Genomic DNA, 23,807 nt, shown 5'->3' with positions numbered 1-23,807 from the left:
TCCACTCATTCCCCCTTGAGGATAAAGGATTAACCTTCTGATAAGGTGGCCTGTCAGCTGTGTTCCCAGACAATACTGCTTGTGGTAAAAATGACCCCTAGGCTGGGCACAGTGGTGCACGCCTGTAATTCCAGCAATTTGGGAGGCTGAGACAGGAGGATCACTTGAGGTCAGGAGTTCAAGACCAGCCTGGCCAACATGGTGAAACCCCATCTCTACTAAAAATACGAAAATTAGCCAGGCATGGTGGCGCGTGCCTGTAATTCCAGCTACTCGGGAGGCTGAGACAGGAGAATCGCTTGAACCCGGGAGGTGGAGGTTGCAGTGAACTGAGATCACGCCACTGCAGCGCAGCCTGGGTAACAGAGCAAGACCTCGTCTCAGAAGAAAAAAAAAAAAATCCCAAATTGCATCTGGGCTGGAAGTTCTGTCCATTGACTGTGAATACCTGGTTGGAGGCCATAGCTTTGGACTTCTCTCTGTGCAGTGGCTCTTGTCCCTTCCGGGGACTCTGGAAGCTAAGTCCCTGGACTGCTGCCCCAAGAGGTATTGGCTCCTGTGGGGTATGGAGCATCTGAGCCAGGGCAGGTCCCGTCCCATGTAAGTGTCATTCCCTGACACCTGAGCTGTCACCTAGGGGAGGAGGGGACAGAGGTGACAGCTCCTAGGTGGCCGAGAGGGCAGCTCTTGATGCTGTCCTGCCAGAGTGCTGCGTCCCAGGCTCCTGTTCCCCTGAGCATGCCAGAGCTGGGTGTGCCCTATCCTGTCTTAAGAGTCCACATTTCCTTGAGCCTAAGAGGAAGGCCGCCTGGCGAGCAGGCATTGATCTTCCTATTCCCCACCCACCCGCCAGGAGGCCTTCTTTGATCTCCTGATGAGATCAGATCCCTCCTCTCTAACCTCTGGGCTTTTTTTTTTTTTTTTCTGACAGAGTTTCGCTCTTGTTGCCCAGGCTGGAGTGCAGTGGCACAGTCTCGGCTCACTACAACCTCCACCCCCTGGGTTCAAGTGATTCTCCTGTCTCAACTTCCTGAGTAGCTGGGATTACAGGTGTGCGCCACCATGCCCGGCTAATTTTGTATTTTTGGTAGACAGGGTTTCACCATGTTGGCCAAGCTGGTATCGAACTCCTGACCTCAGGTGATCCACCCGCCTCAGCCTCCCAAAGTGCTGGGATTACAGGCATGAGCCAACGTGCCCGGCCTGGGCTGCTTTTTTATGTTACTCATCATAACTGCCATTAAAGCATGAGTTATAGAAATATTTTTGTTTTGTCTTATTTTTTTGAGACAGTCTCACTCTGTTACCCAGGCTGTAGTGCAGTGGTGCAATCTTGGCTCACTGCAACCTCTGCCTCCTGGGTTCAAGCAATTGTCCTGCCTTACCCTCCCAAGTAGCTGGGATTACAGGCGCCCATCAGCATGCCCAGTTAATTTTTGTATTTTTACTAGAGATGGGGTTTTGCCATATTGGCCAGGCTGATCTCGAACTCCCGGCCTCAAGCAATCCACCCGCCTCAGCCTCCCAAAGTGCTGGGATTACAGGTGTGAGCCACTGTGCCCGGCCAGTTATATAAATCTTTATTATAGAGCCTTGTTCCCCACCTCAAACTCCAGTCCCGGGAGAGCAAGCCTCATCTCTGTTGTTCACAGCTGTATTTTCAGTTCCCAGCTCAGTGTGAGTCACACAGTGGGCAGTCTTCAAAGACTTGCTAAGTGGAGAATTTCTATGTCCAGTCATTCCTGGATCACTTCTTCACTCCCTCACGCAGTCACAAAGGGAGGGCTGCATGTGGAATTTAGCATTCAACAGGCTGGAAGAGGTCCACTGTGACCCCAGGGTTAAGGCAGATGTGAGGCTGCCAGAGAACCAGGTTGGTGTCACAGAAGCAGGTGAAAGGTCTCACCCTTGTCATGCCTTCGTCACCCTGGATTCCATTCCTTGTGTAGGAGCTTACAAGGCCTGTGACTTTGGGCAAGTTGCTCAACTTCTCTCTGCCTCAGTTTCTTTAGCCATAGAATGGGGTTAGTAAATGTTCATTTCATTGATTCTAGTCTCACATTTTTTTTTTCACTCTAATACTTCCAAAATCGAGATGTCTCCTACATGTCTTAATTTAACTGGAAGTGGTATTTTCCTTGGTGAGAGAATAATAGAGAGCAATTTATCCATAGATTTTTTTTTAAAGACAGGGTCTTGCTCTGTTGCCCAGGCTAGAGTGCAGTGGCACCAACATGGCTCACTGCAGCCTCAACCTCCTGTACTCAATTAATCCTCCCAGCTCAGCCTCCCCAGTAGCTAGCTGGGACCACAGGCACACCACAACCATGCCTGGCTAATTTTTTCTTTTATTTCCCCCCCGAAATGGATTTTGCTCTTGTTGCCCAGACTGGAATGCAATGGCTTGATCTGGGCTCACTGCAACCTCTGCCTTCTGGGTTTAAGTGATTCTCTTTCCTCAGCCTCCCAAGTAGCTGGGATTACAGGTGCCTGCCACCATGCCCAGCTAATTTTTGTATTTTTGGTAGAGACAGGGTTTCACCATGTTGGCCAGGCTGGTCTCCACCTCCTGACCTCAGGTGATCTGTCCACCTCGGCCTCCCAAAGTGCTGGGATTACAGGCATGAGGCACCGCACCCGGCCCCCTGGCTAATTTTTTAAAGTATTTTGTAGAGATTGGGTCTTACTATGTCGCCCGGGCTGGTTTCGAACTCCTGGGATCAAGCAATCCTCCCACCTCAGCCTCCCAGAGTGGTGGGATTACAGGCAGAGGCCACTGCACCTGGCCTGGCATTAGAGGGAATGAATATGGTAGTGCCTGCTTGGTACCATGCACGGCTGTGAGCACCCCGGGAAAGGATAAGGCTGTTCATTTAGCACAGTGCCTGCGACATGGTGAGCACTGGGCAGATGACCACCGTTATCTGTGTTAATCTGGTGTTTTCGTGCATGTTATTCATTATTATGCCTCCCGTGCTTTAGGGATCTTGGAGGATTTTCATTTTTGTCATCTCTGTGGATCCTCAAAGAGCCCTGAGAGGTTGGCCTAAGAGACTTTACTCACCCACCTCACAGACGCGTGAAGTGGGGCTCAGTGGGTGGAGAAGCCACCTGGGGCATCCCTCTGCCCCGGCCTCCCCACTTTACTTCTCTCCTTCTGCCCACCCACCAGGTCCTGGCTCTGTCCAGTGGCTCCAGAAAGGCCAGTGCGGTGGGTGATGTGGTCAACCTGGTGTCCGTGGACGTGCAGCGGCTGACCGAGAGCGTCCTCTACCTCAACGGGCTGTGGCTGCCTCTCGTCTGGATCGTGGTCTGCTTCGTCTATCTCTGGCAGGTATGCGAGAGGAGGAAGACGGGATTTGAACGGAGTCCCCCACCCCCTCCTTCTCCCCCTCCTCCTTCCCCCTCCCACCCTTCCTCCTCCTGACTTAGCATTCAAGAGGCTGGAAGAGGTCCGCTGTGACCCCAGGGTTAGGGCAAGTTTGAGGCTGTGGGAGAACCAGGTTGGTGTCAGAGAGGCACATGAAAGGTTTTACCCTTGTTCTGCCTTCATCATCCTGGATTCCATTCCTGGTATAGAAGCTTATAAGGCTTCCTCCCCTCTCCCCCTGCCCCAGCCTCCTCCTCCTGCCCCCCTCCTCTTGCACCCCTCCCTGCACCCTCCCTCCTCCTGCATCTCTCCCACCTTCTGCCCACGCACCCCCTCCTCTTCCTGCACCCCTTCCTTTTCCTCCTTCCCCCTCCTCCTCCTCTTCCTCTCTCCTGCTCCACCTTCTTCTTCCTTTCTGCTCCCTGTCATCTTCCCTCCCACTTCTTCCCTTCTCCCCTCTTCTCCTCTACCATCCTCCCTCTCTTCCCTCTCCTCTTCCCTCTCCTTCTCTTCCCTTTCTTCTTCCTCTCCTCCTTTTTCTCCTCCCCTTCCACCCCCGTCTCCTCCTTCTCCTCCTCCTCCAATCCTGTCTCCATTTGCCTACTATTGTCTGATATAATGGGAAAAGTCCTCAATAAGGATGACCTTCACTTGGCCTTGGGCAGGAAGTTCACCCTCTCTGGGCCTCAGTTTCCTCTGTAGAATGATGATGATGATGATGATGATGATGATGACATTGATACTTCCCCATGTGCTATTAGGGTACCCAGTAGGCAAGTTAACCATGTTTTGAAGTTACCAGTAACCCTGGGGCACCACCATAGCCACTGTCCACAAAACACAAGAGGAGAACATTTTAGGGGGAAAAAATTGCTACTTAGTGCTCAAAAAACACAAAGTAGCCATCAGGAAACAACCAAACAAAACAAACAAAACATTTACTTTCCAACTTCATTCCTTTAATGTTGTGGTATAGGATTTTCTTTTTTTTAATTAAAATCAGACTCTGGGCCAGGCACAGTGGCTCATGCCTATAATCTCAGCAATTTGGGGGGCTGAGGTGGGTGGATCACTTGAGGCCAGGAGTTCCAGACCAGCCTGGCCAACCCCGTCTCTACTGAAAGATACAAAAATTAGCCGGGCATAGTGGTGGGTGCCTATAACCCCATCCACTCAGGAGGCTGAGGCAGGAGAATCGCTTGAGCCTTGGAGGTGGAAGTTGCAGTGAGCTGAGATAATGCCACTGCACTCCAGCCTGGGTGACAGAGTGAGACTCTGTCTCCAACAAATAAATAAAAATAAAAATAAAATTAGACTCTGTATCGGGAACTGCCTAGGCTCACATCCTCCTTCTGACCACTTACCAGTTGTGAATCCGTGTGCAAGGAACCTGCTCTCTCTGTGCCTCCTGTTCTTGTCTCCAACGTGAGGATCATAATTACCAGTAGCACTCCTGCCCCAGAGGGGCTGAGGCATTAAACGAGTCCATATGTAGAAAGCACTTAAAAGGGTGCCGGGCACACAACTGCACCCTGTAGGTATTTGTAATATTATCATTAGTTACTTTTCCATAAAGGATAAGACAGTAGATGCTTTTTACACTGGAGGCCACACCATCTCTCCTGCAAATATTCACCTCTGCCCTTGGAGTGCAGAAGTGGCTGTAGACCATACTAAGCAAACAGGCATGGTATTCCTCCAATAAAACTCTATTTATGGCTGCTGACATTTGAACTGCATGTCATTTTCATATGTCATGAAATAGTATCCTTCTGATTTTTTTTTTTTTTTTTGAGACAGAGTCTCACTGTGTTGCCCAGGCTTTGGTGCAATGGCACAACTTCGGCTCACTGCAACCTCCACCTCCCAGGTTCAAGCAATTCTCCAGCCTCAGCCTCCTGAGTAGCTGGGATTACAAGCGTGCACCATGACATCTGGCTAATTTTTGTATTTTTAGTAGAGACTGGGTTTCACCATGTTGGCTGGGCTGGTCCTGAACTCCTGACCTCAGATGATCTGCCAGCCTTGACCTCCCAAAGTGCTGGGATTACGGGCATGAGCCACTGTGCCTGGCCTTGTAAAAACTGTTAATGGCATTTTGATTGTAATTGCTGAATATTCCAAAAAAACCTCGAATGCTCATGCATATGATTGTTTTTGCTAGGGCTAGGGGCCAGGACCTTTTCCAGTGTCTTCACCTTGTATTCCAGGGCCTTGCAAACAATAGGCAGGTGCTTAGCAATTACAACATAAGGCACTCAGACAGGGCTTGATGTGCAGTACATAAATGTCATCATTAGGAAGAAAGAGAGGGAGAGAGGGAGAACTGGAAAATTCAGGGCAATTGATCACGTTGACCCCACCGTTGCTAAAAATCAGATGAGACCAGGCGGGGCACGGTGGCTCACGCCTGTAATCCCAGCACTTTGGGAGGTCAAGGCCGGCAGAACACTTGAGGTCAGGAGTTCAAGACCAGCCTGGCCAACATGGCAAAACCCTGTCTCTACTGAAAATATAAAAATTAGCCGGGCATGGTGGCATGTGCCTGTAATCCCAGCTACTAGGGAGGCTGAGGCAGGAGAATCACTTGAACCCGGGAGGTGGAGGTTGCAGTGAGCTGAGATCACATCACTGCACTGCAGCCTGGGCGACAGAGCGAGACTCCTTCTAAAAAAAACAAAAAAATTAGATGAGACCAACAAGGTATCCATAGAGAATGCACCATGTTACTTCGCTTGTGTACTTTTCCTGCCTCTTGGTAGACAGTTCCTAACATCACCGTGAGGTCTTGGTGAAGGAGGAGTGGACACTGAGGTTGCTACAGTTTAATGATACCATTTTTCCCCCAGACAGAGATGTTCATCTTCTGCTCACATTCCTTGAGTGTTTTTCCAAGCCCTGCTGTGGGCTGGTGTTTACCCTCTGGGCACTTCTCCATTGAGCCACTAGGTAGCGCCATTGCCCCATAAATGAAACAAACTGGCCCAAGGTTAGAAAATAGTGTTCCCAGGCCAGGTGGGGTGGCTCAAACCTGTAATATCAGCACTTTGGGAGGCTGAGGCGGGTGGATCACTTGAGGCCAGGAGTTCGAGACCAGCCTGGGCAACGTGGTGAAACCCCGTCTCTACTAAAAATACAAAAATTAGCCGAGTGACACACGCCTGTAATCCCAGCTACTCAGGAGGCTGAGACAGGAGAATCGCTTGGGAAGCGGAGGTTGCAGTGAGCCAAGATCATGAGACTGCACTCCAGCCTGGGTCACAGAACAAGAATCCATCTCAAAATAAATAAATAAATAAATAAATAAACGTAATGTTCCTAAGGAATGAGAGGGGAAACTGAGGCACACAGACTGGAGTTGGGGTGGGCTTGTCAAGAGAATGGGTCCAAATAACCTGTGAAGAAATCTCAGAAAGTCACAGCAACTTAAAAATCATTTATTCTACCCCCCACTTCCACATTTTCCAGATATAGAAACCAAAGCTGAGAGGGGGAAGATAACTATCCCAAAATCACCACGTTGGTGGGGGAGCAGGGTTGCCAGAGAAAACACAGGACATTCGGTGAAGTGTGAGTTTCAGACAAACGGAAGAATTTCTCAGTGTATGTCCCAAATATTTCACGAGACTTAGACTAAAACCTTATTCACTCTTTATCTTCAAATGTAACTGGGCATTCTGTATGATGATTTACTAAATCTGACAACCCTTGTGAGGGATGAAATGAAGATTAGGAAAATAATTAAACGCAATAAGAGAAAATGCCAAATGAGAACAACTCTATTCCCATTTTGCAGACAAGAGAATTGCACCTGAGGGAGGTGACTTGCCCCAAGGCCACACTCAAAACTCTCAGGGTCAGGATTTGAACCAGGTCCTGATTCCATAGGTCTCAACTTTACTGTTGTGGCTGGGAACACCCCCCAGTCCCACTCGTGTGTGTGCACAATCTGTCTTGAATATAACTCTCTCCCTATCGTGTAAGAGGGCTCTTTCCCTCCCTGACATTGAAGGACCCCACCTTCAGCAGGCATCTCCTGACACAGCAGACCCCCATGAGCACAGATCCCTGGGACCTGGTGGCTGCCCTTATCAGATTCCCTGACATCCCCATCTTAGGACCCAAGTCTGACCACCTTCGGGATCTGCAGCTGTGTTACAGAAAAGGGGTCCTGATCCAGATCCCAAGAGAGGGTTCTTGGATCTCATGCAAGAAAGAATTCAGGGCGAGTCCATAAAGTGAAAGCAAGTGTTTGTTTGTTTTTTGAGATGGAGTCTCACTCTGCCGCCCAGGCTGGAGTGCAGTGGTGCGATCGTGGCTCACTGTAAGCTCCGCCTCCCGGGTTCAAGCTATTCTCCTGCCTCAGCCTCTCGAGTAGCTGGGATCACAGGTGCCCACCACCACACCTGGCTAGTTTTTATATTTTTAGTAGAGACTGTGTTTCACTATGTTGGCCAGGCTGGTCTCGAACTCCTGACCTCAGGTGATCCGCCCGCCTCCGGCCTCCCAAAGTGCTGGGATTACAGGCATGATCCACCGTGCCCGGCCAAAAGCAAGTGTTTTAGTAAAGTAAAGATCTAAAAGAATGGCTACTCCATAGAGAGAGCAACCCAGAGGGCTGCTGGTTGCCCATTTTTATGGTTATTTCTTGATGATATGCTAAACAAGGGGTGGATTATTCATGCCTTTCCTTCTTAGACCATATAGGGTAACTTCCTGATGTTGCCATGGCATTTGTAAACTGTCATGGCGCTGGTGGAGTGTAGCAGTGAGGATGACGGGAGGTCACTCTCGTAGCCATCTTGGTTTTGGTGGGATTTGGCCGCCTTCTTTACTGCAACCTGTTTTATCAGGAAGGTCTTTGTGACCTGTATCTTGTGCCGACGTCCTATCTCATCCTGTGACTTACAATACCTTAACCGTCTGGGAATGCAGCCCAGTAGGTCTCAGCCTCATTTAACCCAGCCCCTATTCAAGATGGAGTTGCTCTGGTTCACGTGCCTCTGAGAGCTGGGCTCCTCGGGATCTCCTGACATCCTGCCCCTTCTGTGCCCAGCTCCTGGGGCCCTCCGCCCTCACTGCCATCGCTGTCTTCCTGAGCCTCCTCCCTCTGAATTTCTTCATCACCAAGAAAAGGAACCACCATCAGGTTTGGCTTTTGGGAAAGGGACGGACCAGGCAGGAAGCAGGGAGGAAGCCACAGGTCCTGGTGTGGGAGATGGGGAGGGGAGAGCTGAGTGCGAGCCCACGGGTCTGGCTTTGTTCTTGTCGTCTGTGAGCTGCCCATCACTCAGACCTGCACCCCCTCCCCCTACCGTCTCAATGGACAGTGGCTCCGTCCCTCCAATGTTCAGGCCACAGGCCCTGGGTCAGTTCAATGCCTTTTTCTCTCACATCCCATCTGTCAGCAGATTTGCTTGGCATCACCTTCAAAATGCATCCAAAATGTCACACTTCCCAGCATAGGTTCTCCAAACCCCATGATCTCTAACCCAGGTCACAGCAGCAAGCCCCTGGCTCACTCCCCGCTTCTGCCCTCAGCCTCTCTCCACTCCCAGCCAGAGGAGACCTATGCAAACCAAATACGTTGTACCCCTCCTCTACTCAGACCCACGGCGGCCCCATTTTCCTCAGACTGAGCCAAACACCCCACAGTGGCCCACCAGGCCCGCCCTGAGCTGGCCTTATTGCTTCCAACCTCACCTTCTACCCATCTCCCCTCCTTCCCTGCCTTTCCCCACACATCTCCCATCCTCAAACCTGCCCGATCTCACACATCCCTGCAGGCCTTCGCTTTAGCTGTTCCCTCCGCCTGGATCACCCTCACTCCCGAAGACCCTCTGTCACCTCCCTGCAGTCAGGGCGGCTTCCCTCACCACCCTCCAGCAAGGAAACGGCATGTCCATCCCTCTCCTCCCAGCAGCAGCCTCTCCTTTGCCTGCCCTGGGATTGTTTTTGCTTTTCTCCCCCCATAGCACTTCCCACATCCTACAGGGTCCTACAGGAAGCACCCGGCAGGGTTGATTGCCTTGTTCTCCTTAACTGGAAGCTTTGCAACAGCACAGGCCACTGACTGTGGCCAACTCGGCATCTAGTTAGTGCTTGGCAGGCAGAAGGTTCTCAGTAAGTGTTTGTGAACTATGGAAGAAAGGAGGGAGGGAAGAAGGAAAGGAGGAGAGGAAGGAGGGAGGGGAAGGAGAGAAAAGGAGGGAGGGAAGGAAAGATAGAAAAGGGGAGGAAGGACAGAGGGAAGGAGGGAAGGAAAGAATTGAGGGAGGAAGAGAAGGAATGAGGGAGAGAAGGAAGAAAGGGGGGAGGGAGGGAAGGAAATAAAAGGAAAGAGGGCAGAAAGCAAAGGAAAGAGGAAGAAAGGAGATAGGGAAGGAAGGAAAGAAAAGGCGGGAAAGAGAGAGGGAGAGATGGGGGATGGAGGGAAGGAACTTATTTCCTCTCTTGGCCCAGCTGTCCCAGTGTCCGTCTGTCACCTGGGCTGTTTCTCCAGCCTCCTGTGTGGACTCCTCTAAAACATTCTAGGCCGAGCACAGTGGCTGACACCTGTAATCCCAGCACTTTGGGAGGCCGAGGCAGGCAGATCACCTGAGGTCAGGAGTTCAAAACCAGCCTGGCCAACATGGCATAACCCTGCCTCCACCAAAAATACAAAATTTAGCCGGGCGTGGTGACGGGCGCCTGTAATCCCAGCTACTCGGGAGGCTCAGGCAGGAGAATCGCTTGAACCCAGGAGGCGGAGGTTACAGTGAGCCAAGACCGCACCACTGCACTCCAGCCTGGGCGACAGAGGAAGACTCGGTCTCAAAAAGTAAAACCTTCTCCAGGCAGCTGCCCCTCTGATGATGCCCCCCGCCCCATGGTGAAGCACAGGAGACCCTGAATTCCTCTGCCTGACTTTAAAGTGCCAAGTGACCCTGCCCATACGCTCCTCTGGTCACACTGAGTGTCCTCTGAGTCATGCTATTCCCTATGCCTGGGTTTTAGCTGCCCCTGCCACCCCCCTACCCCCCAGCCCCCACCCCCCACCCCCATCTCAAGCCCCTCCCCTCCCTCTTCTCCAGCTCCATCCCCCCATCCTCTGCCTGCTCAGCACGCACTTCCTGGTCATTTAAGATTTAGCTCAGGCTGTAATCCCAGCATTTTAGGAGGCTGAGGGCAGAGGATCACTTGAGCCCAGGAGCTCGAGGCCAACCTGGGCAACATAGCGAGACCCCAACTCCACAAAAAATGTAAAAGGTAAAAAAAAAAAAAAAGACGTAGCTCAGGCATCAACCACCTCCAGGTAGCCTTCCTGATGGTGTCATACCCAGGTGGGCTCAGGCTGCCTCTGTTCTCCGGGCATCAGAGGCTTCCTCCGTGGGGCACATTGTCCCAGGGGCACTCCTGCCGAAGTCCAGGTACAGGATGATGGTGGTTGGACCAGGAGTGAGGGTCAGAGATGCTGAGAGGCAGACAGGTTTGGGACGCAGTTTGGTGAGATGAATGGGATTTGCTGAAGGGTGGCTGTCAGGGCGCAGGGAAGAATTCTCAACTGTCCCTGTCTTCATCTCTCTTTTTCCCTCCGATCCCAGGAGGAGCAAATGAGGCAGAAGGACTCACGGGCACGGCTCACCAGCTCTATCCTCAGGAACTCGAAGACCATCAAGTTCCATGGCTGGGAGGGAGCCTTTCTGGACAGAGTCCTGGGCATCCGAGGCCAGGAGCTGGGCGCCTTGCGGACCTCCGGCCTCCTCTTCTCTGTGTCGCTGGTGTCCTTCCAAGTGTCTACATTTCTGGTGACGTCACTCTAGTCTCTATGCTGAGCAGCACTGGGGAAGGAGTGCGGGGGTCGGGGCAGGGTGAGGTAGGTGGAGCCCCCCAGATCCTACCACCCTGTCCATCAAAACCCACTCATTCTGGATCCTGTTCTCTCTGGGTCCCTGCTGTCTTCTACAAGAACTAATTAATCATATTATTCTAGCAAAGGTGGCAGTGGCTGATAAAGTCTGCTGAACTCTCAGAGAGAGTTCCAGGCTTCTACCAATGTGGGGAGGAGGGTACAGATGCAGGGGGGTGGCAGAGGTAGAATCCTGGGTCAGAGTGACTTCCCTGATCCTGGCCAGCAGATGTCCATAGCCACCCCGTCACTGGACGTGATCCTTGTCCTGCTATTCTGTAATTTATTTCATATTGTTGTCAGAACAACCTTCCTAAACCACAGTTTTAAAAAATTTGATACATAGGCTGGGTGTGGTGGCTCATGCCTGTCGTCCCAATACTTTGGGAGGCCGAGGTGGGTGGATCACCTGAGGTCAGGAGTTCAAGACCAGCCTGGCCAACATGGTGAAACCCTGTCTCTACTAAAAATACAAAAATCAGCTGGTTGCAGTGGCGGGCGCCTGTAATCCCAGCTACTTGGGAGTCTGAGGCAGGAGAATCACTTGAACCCAGGAGGCAGAGGTTGCAGTGAGCCAAGATCATGCCACTGTACTCCAGCCTGGGCGACAGAGCAAGACTTCATCTCAAAAAAAAAAAAGCACCACAAATGGCACCAACACCTAGAGCCCTCAAGTGCTGCTCCTGCCTGCAACTTTAGAGTCGTCTTCCAAGGGACTCTAGAATCACAAGTTCCACCACGTCTAGAACAACAGGGCTACCAAGATCAAAAACTCTGCTGTCCCCCGATGCCTGGAACCTAGAGGCATTAGGTTCTCCCCTAGGTTCTAGTGACGCCTAGAGCCGTGGGGCTGTGCACTCATCACCATTAGCAATGCGCTGTGTCTTTAGAGAGAGCCTTATGTAGCTTATGACTGCGGAGAGGACATGTGTTAGCAGGACTGGGAGTGGGATCTACGGAGGGAAGCACATGCGGACATGGCGGGTGGGCCACATGGACCGTGCAGGCACCACAGCTTGCCCAGGCTGCCCTATCCATGCTTGCGTGTCTCACTGTTGCCCCACGTGTCCCCCCCACCCCCCAGGTCGCACTGGTGGTGTTTGCTGTCCACACTCTGGTGGCCGAGAATGCTATGGATGCAGAGAAAGCCTTTGTGACTCTCACAGTTCTCAACATCCTCAACAAGGCCCAGGCTTTCCTGCCCTTCTCCATCCACTCCCTCGTCCAGGTGAGGTGGGTGCAAGGGCTGGAGCCATCCTGGGAGAGTGCGTGGGCTACACCTGGCTCCAGCTTCCCTACCCCTGCCATTTGCAGAGGAGAGGGAAGACAGAGTGGGAGGGAGAGGGATGGTGTGGAGCTGGAAAAGAGGCGGGTAGGGGCAAGAACAGAGGCGGGCAGAGAGTACAGCAAATACATGTGGAAGGGGTCAGCCTGTGGAGGGCAATGTGCAGACCTTTCCACACACACCCTCAGAACATGCATACTTGTCCATCTGCCCAGCAATTCCACATACAAGCAATCATGTCAGTTTCCTTTTTTATACAAAGCGATCTTGTTTCTCTTCCTTTGCTATCTCTAGTCCTTTCAGCATGATGAAAACAAGAAACGGCGGCATACCTGAGCCATCTCCATGTTTTTTATTTTTTATTTTTATTTATTTATTTATTTGAGATGGAGTCTCACTCTGTCACCCAGGCTGGAGTGCAGTGGTGCAATCTCGGCTCACTGCAAGATCTACCTCGCAGATTCAAGTGATTCTCCTGCCCCAGCCTGCCAAGTAGCTGGGACCACAGGCATGCACGACCATGCCCAGCTAATTTTTTTTTTTTTTTTTTTTGTATTTTTAGTAGAGATGAGATTTCACCATGTTGGCCAGGCAGGTCTTGAACTGCTGACCTCAGGTGATCTGCCCACCTTGGCCTCCCAAAGTGCTGATTACAGACATGAGCCACTGCACCCAGTCTTATTTATTTATTTATTTATTTATTGTGTTTTTAGTAGAGACAGGGTTTCACCATGTTGGCCAGGCCAGGCTGGTCTTGAACTCCCGACCTCATGTAATAAACCCGCCTCGGCCTCCCAAAGGGCTAGGATTACAGGCATGAGCCACCGCGCCCGGCCGCCTTATTTATTTATTTATTTATTTATTTATTTATTTAATTTATTTATTGAGACAGTGTCTCACTCTGTCACCCAGGCTGGAGTGCAGTGGCACGATCTCAGCTCACTGCATGCTCAAACTCCTGGACTCAAGTGATGCTTCTACCTCCCAGCCTCCTGAGTAGCTGGGACTACAGGCATGGGCCACTACATCCGGCTAATTTTTTTAATTTTTTGTAGAAACAAAGAGTCTTGCTATGTTCCCCAGGTCTCCAACTCCTGGCCTCAAGTGATCCTCCTGCACTTGGCTTCCCAAAGTGCTGGGATTACCGGCATGAGCCGCTGCACCTGGCCTAATCTCTATTTTAACGACTGGTCTCTTTCTTCCCCGAAGATGGGTTTGTAACTGGGAGAGAGCGCCCCCAGGTGGACAACATTTGAAATTGTTCCACATAATGGCTTGATAACCTTATTGGAAAAGCCACCATCCTCTTCCCAGATCTTGTCTGCAGAATGGCAGCTGGCTTGCTTCGGTGTCACTGATTTGTAGGATCGCAGAGGTGGGAGATCACCACCATCAAGGTCACCACTCGGGCTGCATCGTTTCCCATGAACTAGAACGCTTTGTCCTCACGCCTCCTATGCACAGAGCTTGGTAGACAGGAAGCTGCTGCCACACATCTTGAGACACCGACACCCAAAACCCGAGTTCTTTGCTCTTCTTGCTGGGTGACCTGCGGCTTCGGTTTTCCTAGGCCCGGGTGTCCTTTGACCGTCTGGTCGCCTTCCTCTGCCTGGAAGAAGTTGACCCTGGTGCCGTAGACTCAAGTTCCTCTGGAAGCGGTGAGTGCTGAGTCTGGCAGGAGGGGTGTGGGAGGGGAGGGGGATGTGGGGGCCACCCCGGCCCATAATGGCAAGCCAGCATCAGCACTGGGGGGAGATGGAGGCTGCGGGCAATGGATGACACGTGCAGATCACGCCATCTGCGTGTCACTTGGAAACTGGCACCGTGCTGCTCTTCTTTCTGCTAGCCATTCAGCGACCACTCACTGAGCGCCCACTTTGTACCATCCTGGGTGTACAACAGGGAACACTCTAACACAGTGGTCCCCAAGCTTTTTGGCACCAGGGACTGGTTTTGTGGAAGACAGTTTTCCCACGGACCGGGGCGAGGCGCGTGGTTTTGGGGTGATTCAAACACATTCCATTTATTGTGCCCTTTATTATTATTACATTGTGCTATATAATGAAATAATTATACAACTCACCATAACGTGGAACCAGTGGGAGCCCTGAGCTTGCTTTCCGGCAACTAGATGGCCCCAAAGCTGGTGATGGGAGACAGAGATCATCAGGCATTAGATTCTTATAAGGAACACGCAACCCAGATTCCTCACATGCACAGTTCACAAGTGTTCATGCTCCTATGAGAATCTATTGCTGCTGCTGATTTGGCAGGAGGTGGAGCTCAGGCGGTGATGGGAGTGATGGGGAGTGGCTGTAAACACAGATGACACTCTGCTCACCTGCCCTGCGCTCACCTCCTGCTGTATGGCCCAGTTCCTAAGAGGCTGCAGACTGGTACCAGTCTATGGCCTGGGGGTTGAGGACTCCTGCTCTAACAGACCAGGTCCTTGTCCTCATGCAGAAAGTCCCAGGTAATAAGCATGACAGCATTTTGATCAAGCTGGAAAATAGCAACATTTCAAGCACCATTGCACGATGAGACTTACCAAGCTCAAGTTACCTGGGCTTCCCCCTCCACCCCATCCTTCTTTTATGCCACGGGCCAAGACACCCTCCCCCTTGTTGCACTGAAGAACCTGGGCTAACCGTGTACCTGGAAAACACCCACATAGTGGTAAGAAGCCGAGCCTGTGGCATTCAACTGCCTAGATCCAAATCCCAGCCCCAGCACTGACTAGCTGGGTGATCCTGACAAGTAGATCATCTCTCTGAGCTTCCGTGTTCCCATCTCCAAAATGGGCATGTTAATCATTATAGCAGCTAATTGTGAGGATGAATTTAATTGATCTGGGCTAAGCCATGAGAGCTTTGATTTTTAGAAAATCTTTCAGGCGATTCTAACTACGTCTTAAGGATCAAGAACCACTAATCTAATTACACTTGTTATCACAGTGAAATAATAATAATTATTATTTGTAGTAGTAGTATTTTAGAGACACAGTCTTACTCTGTCATCCAGGCTGGAGTGCAGTGGTGCAATCTTGGTTCACTGCAACCTCCGCCTCCTGGGTTCAAACAATTCTCCTGCCTTAGCCTCTCGAGTAGCTGCGATTACAGGCGCCCACCACCACGCCTGGCTAATTTTTGTATTTTTTGGTAGAGGCAGGGTTTTGCCATGTTGGCCAGGCTGGTCTCAAACTCCTGACCTCAAGTGATCCTACCACTTCTGCTTCCTAAAGTGCTGGGATTACAGGCATGAGCCACTGTGCCGGCCACAGTGAAATTAATAACACCCCCTTCACTCTGGGAAGGCTGGGATTTGATGATAATTTATTTCAGAAATTCACTAACTTTTTCCATAAATGACCAGATTGTGCATATTTTAGGCCTGTGGGCCACACAGTCTCTGTCACAACTGCTCAAAGCATGAAATATAGAAATGAATGGATGTGGCCGTGTTCCAATAAAACTTTATTTATAAGAAAAGGCAGCAGGCAGGATTTGGTCTCTGGGCCACAGTTTGCCTCCCCCTGGATTATGTAGCCATGGGACACGGACAGAACAAGAACCCTGCGGGGTCACACACAAGCCAGTGAGTAGCAGGGCAATTTGTTCAGTGGGAGAGATTTCTTCCTGCAGCCTCTGCCCCTGGGGGGGCGGGGGATGGTGCCTGGGGGCCTCTCCGATGCAGAGGCCGGCCAGGTCAGGGGTCTCCTGTAAATGGCCTCTTGTGCCCTGCAGCTGCCGGGAAGGATTGCATCACCATACACAGTGCCACCTTCGCCTGGTCCCAGGAAAGCCCTCCCTGCCTCCACAGGTACAGAACGACACCCGTAGTAACCAGCCTCATGTTTTTAGGGAGAAGATGCGTGGGGCTCCTGCTGCCTCCCACCTGAGAGGTGGTGTAGGTTTCCAGCCTGGGACTGGAGGGTGGGTTAGGCTGGGCTGGGGCTCTGCCGGGGAGGTTCTCAGGATACATCTCTACCTCCTGAAGCTGGGGACCTGTACAGCATAGACCAGTATCTCCTGCAGATGGGGACCAGGGCATCTGAGCCTCCCCCATTAGGGGGAGACACCCCTGTGCTCCCAGGCCGGCCAAGACGATGCCAAGGGAGGGCTGGCCGAGAGGAGCCCCGAGGTTCAGCCCTATCAGCTGTGGTCACTTTTGTGCCTTCTGTATCAGTCCGAGGTCATGATCACCTATAGTCTCCAACTCTATCGCTTGGTCTTTGTGGCCAAAAATCTCAGCCAGCCCTGAAACTCCCTAAGAAGAGAAGGAATATGCCCCAGGTAGTATTTGTATTGGTTGTCATTCACTCACTTCATCGATAGAGCACTAGGTATGGGCCACGCTCTGTTCTAGGTATTGGGGATAGGGCGAAGGAAACAGACAAGGGCCCTGCTCTCTTGGGGTGACATGCTGATAGAGGTGAGGCCCAAACAGAAAACCAGAGCAAGGGAACAGAGTACGATGGCATGTCTAGCGAGGGAAGGCTTTGCATTCAAGCCGAGATCATAAGGAAGGAGTGTCTGGGAGAAGAGCTGTCTTTTTTTTTTTTTTTTTTTTTTTGAAACAGAGTCTTGCTCTGTCACGCAGGCTGGAGTGCAGTGGCATGATCTTGGCTCACTGCAACCTCCACCTTCCGGATTCAAGCAATTCTCCTGCCTCAGCCTCCCGAGTAGCTGGGATTACAGGCGCATGCTACCACACCCAGCTAATTTTTGTATTTTTAGTAGAGATGGGTTTTACCATGTTCGTCAGGCTGGTCTCCAACTCCTGACCTCAAGTGATCCACCTGCCTCAGTTCCCAAAGGACTGGGATTACAGGCATGAGCCACCGTGCCCGGCCTGAGAGAAGAACCTTCTAGGCGGTGGGAATGGCATCAGCAAAGGTCCTGGGGCAGGAGAGTGCCTGGACCTGGGTTCCTCAACCTCGGCACGGTTGATATTTTGGGCTGAAACTTCTTTGTCGGGGGCTGTCGTGTGCATTGTGGGTTGTTTAGCAGACCCCCGATCTCTACCCACTAGATGCCAGCAGCACCCCCTACTGGTTGTGACATCCAAAAATATCTCTAGATCTTGCCAAATGACTCCTGGGGAATGCAGTCACCCCCAGGTGAGAACCACTGGCCTATCGTGTTCAAGAAACAGCAAGGAGGTCAGCAAGGCCAGGGCCGAGCAGCTGAGGCACAGAGCGGAAGGAGGCGGGAGATGTCATTCCTGATCGTCAGGACTTTAGCTCTGACTCTGAGTGAAATGGGAGTGCTGGCGGGTTTAGCTGGGAAGTGTCATGATCTGACTTGGGTTTTAACAGATCCCTCTGGTCATCGGGTGGAGGATGTGCTGCGGGACACGGACAGGAGTGGGGCGGGACCAAGAGTAGGGGGAGGGAGGGAGGAAAGAGCCTATTTATCGCAAGAGCCAAGGCAGGAGGCCAGGCTGGTGAAACCCTCAGGCTAGAGTCAACTCTGTGTGTGTGTGCGTGGTGTGCATGTGTGCACACATGTATGCGTGTGAGCATGGATTGATTGGGTATGTGCATGCACTTGTGTGTGTGTGGATGCGTGCCCACATTGTGTTGCTTTGCACGCTAGCATGCTTGTATGAGTGTGCAAATGTGCATGCATGTGTGCACGCTTTGTGTGTGTGTGTGTGTGTGAACATGCACAGATGTGCACAGGATGGTTCCTCAAATAGCTAGACAAGGACTGGGAAAAAGAACAGCCCCACAGGTCCTCTTGGAGACTCCCAGAGCAGGAAAGCTCAGCTCCGTCTGGGGCTCATCCTTCCTCACAGAGGCGGGCTGAACCCTAACCAAGGTCATGTCTCCCCTCTTGCGTGTCCAGAATAAACCTCACAGTGCCCCAGGGCTGTCTGCTGGCTGTTGTCGGTCCAGTGGGGGCAGGGAAGTCCTCCCTGCTGTCCGCCCTCCTTGGGGAGCTGTCAAAGGTGGAGGGGTTCGTGAGCATCGAGGTGAGGCCACCCCCAGCCTGTCTGCTAGGATGTCCCCATCCTGAAAGTCCCACTTCCTCGCTGCCTTCCCACCCTCCCCATCCCAGCCAAGTTCACTTTCACTCATTCTCTCCACCTCTCACCCACCACTGAGAGCCCAGCTCCCACTGCTCCTCAAAACCTATCCCACCTCTGTCCCCATCATCCTCCTGTGACCAAAGTAAGTTGTGTTTTAGGGTGCTGTGGCCTACGTGCCCCAGGAGGCCTGGGTGCAGAACACCTCTGTGGTAGAGAATGTGTGCTTCGGGCAGGAGCTGGACCCACCCTGGCTGGAGAGAGTTCTAGAAGCCTGTGCCCTGCAGCCAGATGTGGACAGCTTCCCTGAGGGGGTCCACACTTCAATTGGGGAGCAGGTGAGAGTTTGGGGGTCTTTTTGGGACAGGGAGACATTGCAGTTGGGAGTCATTTGGGTCCCCGACTCATCATGGGCAGTATGATGGAGAAATGGGAGGAATGGTTAGGGAAGCAGCGGAGAAAAAGGGCTCAGCTCAGCGTCAAGCACATGCTAGGTGCTCAATACGTAATCATTAATTGATAAGCAGAAATAGACACAAAGAGAGAGGCAGGGAGTTGTGGCAGGGATTGGCAGTGAGGAGCTCTCTGACAACTGAGAGTGAGAAGACCTAGACTCCTGTCTTACTCTGCCCTGCCTTGCTGAGTAATGTTGGTGTAATTGCTTCCTTTCTCTGGGCCTCACCAAGGGGTCTGGACAGAGATGTCCAAGAAACAGGATATATGCATCTGGAGCTATGGATTGGGCAGGGGTTGGCAAACTGTGACCCCAAGCCAAATCCAGCCCACCATTTGTGGTTTTGTTTTTTGTTTTGTTTTGGAGACAGAGTCTTGCTCTGTTGCACAGGCTGGCATGCAGTGATGCAATCTCGGCTCACTGCAACCTCCGCCTCCCACGTTCAAGGAATTCTCACACCTCAGCCTCCTGAGTAGCTGGAATTACAGGCTCATGCCACCACACCTGGCTAATTTTTATATTTTTAGTAGAGACAGGGTTTCACCATGTTGGCCAGGCTGGTCTCAAACTCCGGACCTCAGGTGATCTCCCCATTTACCTCAGAGACAAAGCCCAAGTCATGACAATCCCTGGCAAGGTCCCTGTGACCTGGCTCTGGTATCCATTAGCCCCATCTCCCATCATCATCTCTCAGCTTTACTGCAGCCACCTTAGTCTCTGTGATATTCCCTGATCCCCCACAGCACACTCTGGCCCCAGGGCCTTTGCACTGCTGTTCCCTCTGCTGGAAAGCTCTCCCCAGGAGTTCCCAGGGCTCATCCCTCACTTCTATTACCTTCACAGAGAGGCCTTTCCTGACCACCTTATCTACCACCACAGCCACCCTGCTAATGTTAGTGCACCCTACACCTGCACCTGCTTCTTCTCTTTTTTTTTTTTTTTTTTTTCTGAGACGGAGTCTCGCTCTGTTGCCCAGGCTGGAGTGCAGTGGCACAATCTTGGCTCACTGTAACCTCCACCTCCTGAGTTCAAGCATTCCTCCCACCTCAACCTCATGAGTAGTTGAAGCAATCCTCCCACTTCAGCCTCATGAGTAGCTAGAATTACAGCCATGTGCCACCACAACTGGCTAATTTTTTTTTGTACTTTTAGTAGAGATGGGGTTTCACCATGTTGGCCAGGCTGGTCTCGAACTGCTAACCTCAAGTGATCCACCCAGCTCCGCCTCCCAAAGTGCTGGGATTACAGGCGTGAGCCACCGCACCTGGCTCCCCCGCTTTAGTATTTATTCTTCATAGCACTTTCCACCTGATGTGCTGTCTGTGTTACTTGTTTATGGATTGCCTGTCTCTGTCCCCTTCATGAGAATGATGGATCCACTAAGAGAGCAGCAACTTTGTTTTGCTCATTGCTGTTTCCCCAGAGCCTAGAACCATGCCCGGTTTATGATAACGAGGCAGTAGTTATTAGTGGAATGACTGAATGTAAGAATGAATGAATGGCTGGGTACGGTGGCTCATGCCTGTAATCCCAGCACTTTGGGAAGCCAAGGCGGGAGGGTTGCTTGAGGTCAGGAGTTTGAGACCAGCCTGGCCAACATGGTGAAGCCCCATCTCTACTAAAAATACAAAAATTAGCCGGGCATGGTGGCGTACCTGTAATCCCAGCTACTTGGGAGGCTGAGGCAGGAGAATCGCTTGAACCCAGTAGGCAGAGGTTGCAGTGAGCCGAGATCAAGCCATTGCACTCCAGCCTGGGTGACAGAGTGGAACTCCATCTCAAAAATAAATAAAAATAAGTTCTAAAAGAATGAATGAAAGACAAGAAGGCCTAGATAGAAGGAATAAGTTAAAGTAATCAATAGCACACAAGGGAAATTATAGTTAATGATCATTTACTTGTATGTTTCAAGATAGCTAGAAGAGAAGAATTGTTGTGTTCCCAATACAAAAGATGAATATTTGAGGTGATGACTATCTCAGTTACCCTGATTTGATCATTACATATTGTCTACAGCAGGGGTCCCCAACCCCCGGGCCATGGATCAGCACCAGTCTGTGGCCTGTTAGGAACTGGGCAGGCAGCACAGCAGGAGGTGGGCAGAGGGCAGGCGAGTGAGGTTTCATCTGTATTTACAGCCATTCCTTATTGTTCCCATCACCGCCTGAGCTCCACCTCCTGTCAGATCAGTGGCAGCGTTAGATTCTCATAGGAGCACAAACCCTACTGTAAACTGCACATGTGAGGGATCTTATGAGAATCTAATGCCTGATGATCTGTCACTGCTTCCCATCATCCCCAGAAGGGACTATCTAGTTTCAGGAAAACAGGCTCAGGGCTCCCACTGATACTGCATGATGGTGAGTCATTATATATTACAATGTAATAATAATACAAGTAGGCCGGGCGCAGTGGCTCACGCCTGTAATCCCAGCACTTTGGGAGGCCAAGGTGGGTGGATCACCTGAGGGCAGGAGTTCGAGACCAGCCTGGCCAACATGGTGAAACCCCATCTCTACTAAAAATACAGAAACTAGCCAGGCGTGGTAGTGGGTGCCTGTAATTCCAGCTACTCAGGAGGCTGAGGCAGGAGAATTGCTTGAACCCAGGAGGCAGAGGTTGCAGTGAGTCAAGATCATGCCATTGCACTCCAGCCTGGGTGACAAGAGCAAAACTCCATCTCAATAATAACAACGACAACAACAGTAATAATAATAAAAGTGCACAATAAACGTAATGTGCTTGAATCATCCTGAAACCATCCCCCGGACCATCCCCCTGCCCCCAGGTCCATGGAAAAATTGTCTTCTACAAGACTGGTCCCTGGTGCCAAAAAGGCTGGGGACCACTGCCCTATAGGTATCCAAATACCACTTGTGCCCCTCAAATAGTTACACCTATTACATATCAATAAAAACTAAAAGAAAACAATTAAAATTTAAAATAAAAAAGTAGGACTGAAAAGCTGCCACTGGATGAGGGAACAGGGAAATGGATGGTGGTCTCAATGGAGAAAGGGAAACAGGAGTTGGACTCAAAGGGATACAGAGAGTGAGCAGGAGGAGACAGAGTGGATTGGGAAGTGTAGGTAACTCCTCCAGGAAGTGTGCCTGGGAAGTGGAGAAGTGAGGTCGGGTAAGGATGGAGGCATTGTTGGCTTGAGAGCGAGTGCCTTGGAAGCTGGGCCTGTCCCCAGGGAATAGGCATGTTGCGCTGTACCTCACCCTGATGGGCAGGTGTGCCCTGACCTGCCGCAGCCTGGGCACCCCAGTTTCACCCTGTAGATGCTGACTCAGGCCACTGTTCCTTTTGTGGCCACAGGGCATGAATCTCTCCGGAGGCCAGAAGCAGCGGCTGAGCCTGGCCCGGGCTGTATACAGAAAGGCAGCTGTGTACCTGCTGGATGACCCCCTGGCGGCCCTGGATGCCCACGTTGGCCAACATGTCTTCAACCAGGTCATTGGGCCTGGTGGGCTACTCCGGGGAACAGTAAGTTTGGGAACATGTGTCAGACAGTACAGGGCAAAGGCAGAGGAAGCACTTAGCATCCAGTCCTAACCCAAGTTTATCTCACCTCCCCCTTCCACTTGAGTCCAATTTTCCTCTTTGTATTGGTCAGCTTTTGCTGTGACAATGCTATGTAACAAACAACCCCCAGATCCCAGCAGCTTACAACAGCAGGTGTTTCTTCCTTATGGATCTGTGATTTAACTACTACAGCTTTGCCTTGGATGATTGGCCAGGGTCAGATGTACTCCTTGTCTTCTTGTTTTGAGACGCAGGCTAAGGGAGTCCCCTCTGTTTCTCTATTTGGATATGCTGTTTACAAGAAAGGCGGCAGGAGCACAAGAAGGGGAGTTGTCCCCACTCTGAGTCCAGGGACAATACCCCCACCCCAACCCCCAGCTCAGGAGGCTGGCCAAGCACATGTGTGTAACTTTTTTCTTTTTTCTTTTTTTTTGAGACGGAGTCTCGCTCTGTCTTTCAGTCTGGAGGGTAGTGGTGCGATCTCTGCTCACTGGAAGCTCTGGCTCCCGGGTTCACGCCATTCTCCTGCCTCAGCCTCCCGAGTAGCTGGGACTACAGGTGCCCGCCACCACGCCCGGCTAATTTTTTGTATTTTTAGTAGAGACAGGGCTTAGCTGTGTCAGCCAGGTTGGTCTCGAACTTCTGGCCTCAAGTGATCCACATGCTTTGGCTTCCCAGTGTTGGGATTACAGGCATGAGCCACTGCACCCGGCCACATGTGTGTAACTTCTACCCCTTCCCTGCCCAGACACGGATTCTCGTGACGCACGCACTCCACATCCTGCCCCAGGCTGATTGGATCATAGTGCTGGCAAATGGGGCCATCGCAGAGATGGGTTCCTACCAGGAGCTTCTGCAGAGGAAGGGGGCCCTCATGTGTCTTCTGGATCAAGCCAGACAGCCAGGAGATATAGGAGAAGGAGGTACTAGGTGGGCTTTGCTGATTCTCCATGCCTGGCTCCTGCCACCCTTGGGGGAAAAGGCTCAAATGGTCCTACTGGCATGAATGGAGTGCTCTGGTCACACCCTGTCTGCAGGCCTAGGCCTGGAAGCAGACAGCTCTCTTAATAGGTCACCTTTCTCCAAGAATAGCCAATAACACCATCTATGAGCCAGGGGCTGTGCTAAGTGCTTCTGTAAAAAATACACTATTTCATTTGATTCTCACAGTACCCCCAGAGGCATGTGAAGTTATTGCTGTCATTTTACAGATGAGCAGACTGAGGCAAAGAGAGTTAAATCACTTGCCCAA

General features: G+C 51.4%; 1 protein-coding gene across 2 annotated transcripts in view; it reads left to right on the top strand.

Annotated features, from left to right (window-relative positions):
* ABCC6 (ATP binding cassette subfamily C member 6) overlaps positions 1-23,807 on the top strand; it is an 81,501-nt gene that overhangs the window by 30,261 nt on the left and 27,433 nt on the right. For both annotated transcript variants that reach the window (XM_063699507.1, XM_063699506.1), the window contains 10 exons: positions 3,173-3,334; positions 8,427-8,519; positions 10,954-11,157; positions 12,343-12,486; positions 14,114-14,201; positions 16,287-16,362; positions 18,393-18,519; positions 18,735-18,911; positions 22,349-22,516; positions 23,304-23,478. In XM_063699507.1, coding sequence (XP_063555577.1) covers positions 3,173-3,334; positions 8,427-8,519; positions 10,954-11,157; positions 12,343-12,486; positions 14,114-14,201; positions 16,287-16,362; positions 18,393-18,519; positions 18,735-18,911; positions 22,349-22,516; positions 23,304-23,478 — 1,414 coding nt within the window. The remainder of the gene's footprint in view (positions 1-3,172; positions 3,335-8,426; positions 8,520-10,953; positions 11,158-12,342; positions 12,487-14,113; positions 14,202-16,286; positions 16,363-18,392; positions 18,520-18,734; positions 18,912-22,348; positions 22,517-23,303; positions 23,479-23,807) is intronic.

Source organism: Gorilla gorilla, chromosome 18 (genome assembly GCF_029281585.2).
Source record: "Gorilla gorilla gorilla isolate KB3781 chromosome 18, NHGRI_mGorGor1-v2.1_pri, whole genome shotgun sequence".
NCBI classification, from domain to species: Eukaryota; Metazoa; Chordata; class Mammalia; order Primates; family Hominidae; genus Gorilla; species Gorilla gorilla.
This window is presented reverse-complemented; position numbering and strand designations above follow the sequence as displayed.